Source organism: Electrophorus electricus, unplaced genomic scaffold (assembly GCF_041902795.1).
Source record: "Electrophorus electricus isolate QZ-2024a unplaced genomic scaffold, ASM4190279v1 Scaffold307, whole genome shotgun sequence".
Lineage (NCBI taxonomy): Eukaryota > Metazoa > Chordata > Actinopteri > Gymnotiformes > Gymnotidae > Electrophorus > Electrophorus electricus.
In genome coordinates this window covers 22,925-32,009 of record NW_027658591.1, presented here as the reverse complement: position 1 = coordinate 32,009, position 9,085 = coordinate 22,925, and the positions used below count along the sequence as shown (strand labels likewise).

Genomic DNA, 9,085 nt, shown 5'->3' with positions numbered 1-9,085 from the left:
TTATTACCACTGATGCATCGATACCAATCTGGTGCTGCATTAGAACCCTATTAATACTAATATATATATATATATATATATATATATATATATATATATATATATATAATATATATATCCCTTAATACTATATCTATATATAATATATATATATATATATATATATATATATATATATATCCCTTAATACTATATCTATATATATATATATATCTCCCTTAATAATATATATATATATATATATATATATATCCCTTAATACTATATCTATATATATATATATATATATCCCTTAATTATATATATATATATATATATATATCCCTTAATACTATATATATATATATGAAGAAAAGGACAGTGGTGAAAGCCATTTCCTTAGCACAGGCACTGGGGAAGATCTGCAGTCTACTTTTATGTGTAACGTTTTAATGTTCTCGTTGAGGTGATAATGTGCTTAAGAATTAGGGTTGTCTTTATGAAGGCTTTTTCTCCATGAAAGTTTTAATATTGCATGAATGTGGCTCAGATTTCCATTCATGGTACTGTTAAAGCTTTGTTTTAAAATGGAAAAATCTATATTTATTTTTAAAAAGTTATAATTATTTAATGTGTTCAGATAATGTGTTCAGATTGTGTTACAGCTTTTTAAAAGAATTTTTGGGGAGTCTTTTTTTTTTTTTTTTTTGCTTTGTGTTTTTACTCCTAGGACCATAATTACACAAAAAGCTTGAATTATACATTTTGTATTTGCATTTGATTGATATTACAGACATGATTACAAAAATGATTACAAAAATCATTTTTTGCTTGTTAAGATTTTTGTACCTGTTTTTAGAAAATGTTTCCTTGGTTACAATGGCATTTCAACTCAATAAACTGTTAAACAAATTTTAAGTGGACAGCTGCAATAGATAAAACGGTAATCATACGTAGTTTAAATTGTATCCACATTGTTGCATGGGAGATATTTCCTGGATATTGTTTAAGCTTGGTCTTAGCCTGCATTTTACAGTCTACATTAAACTTTTTTGTAGTCTGCAACTAAAGTGTTTTGCCGGTCTGCATAATTGGCCCTGGTAATATAATACAGAATGAAGAATACTGATAGGAGGATTCTTAAAATAAGTTGTGTTCACAAAGCAATAGCACTTAATTTCCTAATCAAAGGCAGTCAGTTCCAGTATTCTCCCTGCATGTTATCATGCTGAACTTGCAGGAGGTCCGCCCCCTGAATGATTCGACGAATCACAGTAGCTGATGTGATCAACATGTGACCTGCTGCTTGGAGTATAGTGGAGATCATTCTGAGGGCCTCTCTGTCAAAGAAATTAGGAAAGAATATGATATTCAGTTTGATATAGCTGACATTTCAATCATCTGGTCAGTTGATAAAGTAAGAAAAAAAGTATTTGCCAATTGTGTATGTGAAATCATTAGTGCTCTTTGGAACAAAATACAAAAATAAAATGCCTCTATTTGATTCCTATATTAGACTTATAATAGACTTATATTATGGAGACCCTGAAAGCCCTGGTTCAAAGGCACCATCAGTATGCCTTTTGCAGCTACATGTCTAATTTCCTTTTAATTAATAAAGTGTTATGTAAATTAAAATCCACCTACACAGTCTAAATGCATCAAGTAAGGAAATTCTGTTGGTAACTAATAACTATGCCAGATTACAGTGGTCAAATTTTATTTTATTTCCTTGATGATAAGGAATGTGAAAACACAGTAACTCCTGAAACCCTAACATAATAATGCATAAGTCATCCAGACATTTCAGGAGATTAACAGGTTTCCTGCAGCCCTCACCTGAGCACTTTCTTGGGCCCCAGGCACTGGAAGTCAGCACCAATGGAGTATAGTCCCTTGAACGTGGCCTTCACGCTCAGAGAGCCAAATGTGTCTTTTGGGCTCAGACGGTAAAGGTCAAAGGTCACCTGAGCAATGTCACGACCGGTGCGGGGTTTGCTGTCAGCTGGTTTGATGGAACCACTTCTCTGACCTAACTGCCAATAATAAATGTATACACACAACAGCATGCACTGTAGTAAAAAATAATATAATAATGTAACAGACTGGTTTGCACAGAATGTTAACTAAAAGGAAGACTGCTATATACACACACACATATACACTGACAGTATTCCAGCATGCACACATTAGAACACACATTCACACACTCATACGCATACCTACAGGATGGGGTCTCCAGGCCTGGCCTGGTTCCATGCCCATGAGAACTGTGTTGTCTGGCAGGGCCATGAGGAACTCATCTGAATCCACCTCAGTGCCATCCTCCTCACACACCAGAGACACCGGGGCAGGGACCAGCAGAGCGTGAGCTGCCTAGCCAACACACAACTGCCCGTGTAAGAACGTGCACACATGCCATATGTAACATATTGGGCAAAATACACCTATGCGACATTAAATTAGACAGATCCCAAATTTGTTCCTCTTCTCTGTTGTAAAAGTAATGAGGTTGATTATTTTTCTCTTTAAATTTTCTTTTTGAGGTAGATTACTGTGCTATCTTATTTAATTTAGCTTAATTAATTAATTTAGTACTCCAAAATACATATTTTCCACATTGTGAGCCCTTATTATTTGTGGATTCACTCACCTTCTTTTTTAGCTCCTGCAGGGTTGCTGCAGTGATTCCCTTCCTGATCACTCTGTTCCAGGAGCACACCCTGAATGGTCTCTGAGGGGATGACCACAATTGCCGAGACACTGACCTGAATGAGGTTTTAGGAGGCAAGAGAGACACAGACCTGAATGAGGTTTTAGGAGGCAAGAGAGACACAGACCTGAATGAGGTTTTAGGAGGCAAGAGAGACACAGACCTGAATGAGGTTTTAGGAGGCAAGAGAGACACAGACCTGAATGAGGTTTTAGGAGGCAAGAGAGACACAGACCTGAATGAGGTTTTAGGAGGCAAGAGAGACACAGACCTGAATGAGGTTTTAGGAGGCAAGAGAGACACAGACCTGAATGAGGTTTTAGGAGGCAAGAGAGACACAGACCTGAATGAGGTTTTAGGAGGCAAGAGAGACACAGACCTGAATGAGGTTTTAGGAGGCAAGAGAGACACAGACCTGAATGAGGTTTTAGAAGAGAAAAGAGATCAACTATGATGCGGATCTGATGAAGACTCATGAGAAACTCATAATAATATATTCTGCAATCAAAGTGTCCATCTTGTACTGAGCTTTTCTTTAAGACTAATTAACCTGTTCAAGATCAAGACTTTTTATAAGACTTAACACCTTACATGGCATGATTATTGCAGAACATTAATATACGAGCTTAAATAATTTGAAACATAATTGAAACATTTAACTTGGAAAAAAAAGTTAAAATGGCATTAACAGAACTCAATCTATTCACTGATTTAGAAAAACAAATACAATATAATCAGTAGCTTGCAAAGCTTAGTAATTATGGATGTACGGGGGTTGCTTGTTTGCTTTAAACCAAAAGCAGACTGTATAACAACCACTAAAAGTGCAATTACTTTGTCCATCAAGGGTACAAATATAGTAAATGTATGTACTAATCAAACCAAAGGAAATCTCAAAAGCAATGTCATCATCAAACTCACTTAATCAGTGAAGATGTTGTTTCCATCCTGGTGATCTTAGTGGTACAAAATTATTTTTGCCTTTCTAAATATCAAGACCCTGGATTATGCTTATAGGTGTCAATAGAAGTGAAATGGTGAATCTGTAGCCCAGTAAATGTGTTGTTTGGCCTGCCCTCAGGCCAGTTACGTGTGTGGACTTCGGTCTGAACTGAGTGATTCACTTATAGATGTCAGAGAGCAAAGTCCAGTAGACTATCTGAAAGTGCGTTGAGGGTGGAAGTTTAAATACCCTATGAACATAAACTGGATATAAACATACAGTACAGTGAGCCTAAAAATTGTATGTCGTTGAGACCTAGTCTCTATTTAAGACCTAAGAAAAAGTCAAATGGATCATTTTAAAGTCAGTTTTAAACTTGTTTTTAGCATTCTTGCAAAGAAGGGTCTGAAAATGTTAAGCTTTTTACACATTCATGAATAGCGTAACTGACTTGAAATTGAAATCGTTTGCGTCTGGATTTCATCCTGCATATTTGCGTTCTCGGAGTGCGGTATTGTGTGGTAAGCACACAAGATGCGTTCCGAGTGCGCAAGTGCGGTTATTGGAAAACGGAAAAGTGTGACGTCTTTCCGGAAACGGTATCAGCGTTTGTTTGGCGCGGCGCAAAAACAACGTTAGATATCATAGGTTAGCTAGTTAATCTTGTGATTTTTTAAAATATATTTTAGTGCACTAGCATTTAGAGCTCAAACTAATTATAAAGCTCATTAATGCTAGTACTCTAGTTAACCTAAGATAGTAGTCGCGAAATGAATTCTGTGAAACCAATGAATAACGGTAAGTCGACCTTTAAAATGGATAAATAGACTTGCCAAAGCCACCTGTTGTTCGATGCACCGCTAACGCTATCTAGTTATCTAGTTTTATTAATTGGCTAAACTGCAATCCACACAACTAACACTAGCTAGCTGGCTACCTACCTAGGCTAATTAGCGGCTGTATTAAGATAGCTATCTTAGGTAAATATATAGCTAATATCAATATAATAAGGTCGCTCCTTATATGAAAGCTAGCCCACCCATTAACAGATGTCTTATGTATTGTATGGTTAATAGATACCCAAGTTAGCTAAGGTACTGTCTATTGGTCGAGTCAAGATTGTGTGTATATATTAGCTAGCTACCCAGATTTGCCCTGCTTCAGAAAAACACGTTTGTGGTTACCCTTCTTATCAATCAGGTGAAACTTTACCAGTGGCTTCCCTTCGTCTCTTGGCCCCGCCCCTGAGGCTCGTCTCCGCGGCGGTGTGGAAGGTGATGCAGCAGCGCGACGTGATGCATTACGGAAGGCTGGAAGAGTTCGTGACGTCAGTGTCAGAGACTGTACCTGGGTTGCTAAGTTACAGACATCAGGCGAAGCTGACTGTGGGTCTACAGGCAAGGGTGAGTTTGTGGCGTTTTGTGCCGTGATTTTGGGGAATGGAAGATCCCAGTGCTTATCTTGCATTTTTCTTCCCATTTTCCTTCCCATACAGACATGCATGTTTAGCTGTGGAATATCTGCTTGTCCAATGGCCTGATGGTCTTTTCTGACTTCAGCCTACTGTGATTTGAGTTGCACCATGAGTGTTTCTCTACTTCTGGAGTTGCTACATGAACTAGCATAGGAATTTGATATAATATTTCTCTAGTTAAAGTTTTTATATGGATTTCAATCATGAAGCTGATCTGAGGTTTTCTTTCTTTAGCTGATACTTGAGCAGCTCCATGCGTCCCAGTCTCCTGACCCCGAGTTAATTCTCTCCCATCTGAAGAGACTGTGTGCTCCTTCTCTGCCCAAAGGGAAAGTGAGTGGTCTCTAGTTTCTCTCTTTCTCTTCTCTTTTCTTTCTTTCGCTCTGGGATACGATATGACATGTATGTTTTGATAGTTCCCAGCCAGTAAATACTGTTTGCCATCTGATCCAGGGGAAGGATCAGAAAGTGGAGGTGGCTGTGAGGAACTTCCACAGCCTTGTTCACACTCTGATTAACAACCCAGTGGGAAGACAACGATTCTTCCAGGTGAGAAAACACTTGGTGCCTCTCTGCATTCCCTGTCTGTTAGGACAATTCAGTGGGTTTAAATCTGGCTTTGCTAAATTTTTAGGTTCTCTCTACACTGTTGGGTTTCTTTGATTTTACCTTACACTTGCATACAAAAACACACTTATATACATACTTGCATATGAACTTTGTTTTGATTTTGCTTTAATCTGCTTTCAGGAGGAGTTTGACTCTCAGTATGGGCCTCAGTATGAGGCTGCTCTAGAGAAGCTGCTGTGGGAGTTTCTTACCAGACTGGACCAGCTGCTTCCAGTCCCCGACCTCACTCAGGTTGCTTTTATCATGTTTCCTTTAATCAGTTGTGCAACTGGCTGACTATTGATTCATACTTGTCAGTCTTCAACCAGAATTGAAAATTACCACAGTGGTTCCTGGTTTTTGCACATTTGTATCAGCTACTGATTGTTGATGATGCATACAAAATAGTCTAATTCCTTGTACTTATTTGTTGAGTTTTACTAAAAGTGTTAAATTGCAAACAAAATTATGCCTTTCTGCAGTTCAGTTCTGAGAAGATACTCATTTATGCTGACCTAAGACTAGCTTCCAGCATTTTAGAATTCTACCAGATTACCATTTTTTTTATGTCCAATTGTGCAAGGCTCCACTAAATGTGCAACTCTGCATGGAGTGGTAGTACACTAAGTATTCTGCACTTAACTTCAGCTGGTTTCATGTTTCAGACTGTGTCGTGGCTCACTGGTGCCCCTGCAGTTCTGGAGGAGTGTGCACGTGCTGCTTCTCAACCACAACTTCTCAGGACTCTGCTGCAGCATGAGAGGTGCCTGGGGCACTTGGACTCAGCAGGTGATTGCAGTGATGATGTGACTGTTGTGTGTGACATCAAAACATTTAGGTAGGACATGCTGGCCTACTGATTTTTCTCACTTTTTTCCCCTTTGTCTGTATCCCCCACCCCCGCGACACAATTTTTCCCCCTATTTTTGTTTTTGCCACTCGTGGACGGATACACCCGCAGCATCTATTCCTTCCTCCACTGGGGATTCCATTTTATCTTCCCTTTCACTACCTCCTTCTGGCAGAGTAAAGCATGCATCCAACCACTTAAGATCTACTACAGCAACAAATATGGTCCCAAGTCCTGGTCCATCAACACAGAGATCAAATATTATGCAAACCAGACAAACTGCACGACAAATCACACCTGTTATTGGCTCGATATCTAGTAAAGACCTCCCACAAAGCACTTCAGCCAGTGACAACATGGTATCCATTTTGGGACAGGACAGTGAAGAAGAATTGATAAGTACAGAGGTTTCGAGTTACACAAGGGTAAAGTCATGCTCAGGTACACAGAATGAGATTTTAGATAATGGTCCCAAAGAGGAACACGTTGGGAAGATTCTCTTTACTGTAATCAGTCAAACATCGGCAAGCAGTGAAGAGGAAGATGAGGACGAAGGTCAAGTGAGAATGGTGACAGGAGGAAGGAGGAGGAGTGTAGCCTCAAAACAAAAGAGGCAGAAAACCAAGAAGGAGCTGCATGGAGACGGGAAGAGTAGAGGAGAAGGGCCCAAAGACAACAGTAAGACGTCTGCAAGAGCAACCCCAGACAGCAGGTCACAGGAAGACAGTAGCCTGCCTGCTATCATTGCTTCCTGTATGAAGTTTCAGCTTCGAGTCGTCATCCCGCGACTGGATATCACAGGTGCCACTCAGCCTGTACTGCTGAAAGCTGCGGTCAATGAGGAACAGGCTACAAAGTCTCCAAGACACCAAGCCATCAGGAGTGTGTCTAAAGAGAGAAATGGTTACAGCATCAACCGGAAGAGGAAGCTCAGTTACACATCGACCCCTGAAAAGGACTTGACCAATGTGATCAATAAGCAGTGAGGGGAACGTCACTCTTGAGTGTTGTCACTGTATTTTATGATTACTATGTTTCAGATAACAATAAATAAAGGACTGATTAATACAACTGTTTTGTCTTTCTCTATGATGTTTCAGTGTTGTATCCCAAATAACAATGATTGCCTTTTTTTCCATGTAGAACCTGTGCTGGGTCTCCTTGCATCCCCTCTGTAATGCCTATAAGGGTGGAGAGTTCAGGTAACTTGAGTATCCACATCAGTTAAAATCTCTGATCCAGAGATCAGAAAACTTGGAACATGTGATTTGGACATTTTCAGATGTTGTGAATGACTTGAGGCATCCTTAACAAAGCTTTCACTGTTGTCATGGAGAATACTTCCCCAATTAATATCTATCCATCCGTCTTTCAATCTTTATAAAAAAACAAAACAAGTCATTTTAAAGATCATTTGTTGTAGCTGTTAATGGATAGATCAGTGTAATACTTCTGGTAGGGTAGTGTAAATGTTTTTTTTTTCAGGTTACAAGTTTGTTGCTGTTTTTTAAAAGTCACTGTAGGATCAGAAATGATCAATTTCCAATGAAACCCGTCATTCTCAGTCAATTCATTAAGCATAAATTAAAGTTGCATCTTTTTTTTCTGGTTTCCCTAATTTTAACCTCTCATTTTAGCAAAGTCAACTACAGTCCATAAATAAAGAGCTTAAACTGATTTGACATTTCTTTTACAGTTATAAAAAACTGCAAACGTCGAATAAGAGGCATGTTTATTTTTCATTGTACTCAGCTACTGTTGACCAATCTACCCATATTCCTTCAGACAAAGACTCTTCTCCAATTCAATCCACTGATGACATTATTATTGATTCAGAAGATGAAGCTATTCAGAATGTGAAAGGAAGGGTAAGTCCTTGGTTGTATAAAACACTAGTAAAATATTAATACAACACTAAGAAAGTTCATAACTTCACATCTCTGATGGCGTTTGTTTCCTTGCAGCTGTTTAAGAAACGCTACTACAAGACAAAGGATGACACTTACATTCCCACCTTGTATGAGTTCTGGCATCCTCCTTTCTTCCGCCGTGACCTGATGTCTCCAGGGAATGGGAGCAGATGAGATTCCTTTTAATGGATGTTCAGTTATTACATATGATTTAATATTTTAACAAGGCGTGCCATTACTAACAGAGCCTTTTATTTACTTCATTCCGGTGCTGCTTGGTAAACATATAGCATTAATCATTGCCTGCCGTAATCCAAGCTTAAGGTATATTGATTTTAAACAGCTATTATGGAGTTGTCTTTTTTTTTGCACTTTCAGGTACATATGGTATATTTGTATTCAGAACAGCAGGTATTTTGCTTTATAATACTAAACCTTTTTGTTTGTTTTCCAAAAGTTGCATACAAGAGTATATACATTTTACTTGTGTGATGCATAAAGAGTAGTTTTACTATAGACATTATGCTGGATACTACCTATATAAAAATCTTAAACAATCTATGAACTATAGCCTAATAAACTTTTGCTTACATAAGTATGGTCTAAT

The 9,085-nt window shown here is 38.4% G+C and overlaps 2 protein-coding genes across 4 annotated transcripts; one reads left to right on the top strand and one right to left on the bottom strand.

The window, feature by feature from the left end:
* Window positions 1-731: 731 nt before the first annotated feature.
* On the bottom strand, window positions 732-4,107 carry LOC113578296 (lipid transferase CIDEB). 3 transcript variants are annotated; one of them, XM_081709135.1, is made up of 5 exons: window positions 3,614-4,107; window positions 2,633-2,783; window positions 2,202-2,355; window positions 1,819-2,011; window positions 732-1,319 (listed from the first exon to the last, which is right to left on the bottom strand). In XM_081709135.1, the coding sequence occupies exons 1-5, from the start codon at window positions 3,637-3,639 to the stop codon at window positions 1,175-1,177; spliced, it is 669 nt and encodes a 222-aa protein (XP_081565261.1). In that variant the 5' UTR covers window positions 3,640-4,107; the 3' UTR covers window positions 732-1,174. The 3 variants fall into 3 exon arrangements, with proteins under 3 accessions (XP_081565261.1, XP_081565260.1, XP_026867274.2); XM_081709134.1 differs by having other exon boundaries at window positions 1,819-2,015; window positions 2,206-2,355; XM_027011473.3 differs by having other exon boundaries at window positions 1,819-2,015; window positions 2,206-2,355; window positions 2,633-2,747.
* Window positions 4,108-4,235: 128 nt separating this feature from the next.
* LOC113578292 (TERF1 (TRF1)-interacting nuclear factor 2) lies at window positions 4,236-9,073 on the top strand. The gene is made up of 10 exons (XM_027011458.3): window positions 4,236-4,433; window positions 4,836-5,038; window positions 5,344-5,442; window positions 5,563-5,658; window positions 5,860-5,970; window positions 6,384-6,507; window positions 6,680-7,550; window positions 7,712-7,770; window positions 8,354-8,436; window positions 8,533-9,073. The coding sequence occupies exons 1-10, from the start codon at window positions 4,406-4,408 to the stop codon at window positions 8,650-8,652; spliced, it is 1,794 nt and encodes a 597-aa protein (XP_026867259.3). The 5' UTR covers window positions 4,236-4,405; the 3' UTR covers window positions 8,653-9,073.
* The last annotated feature ends 12 nt before the right edge of the window (window positions 9,074-9,085 follow it).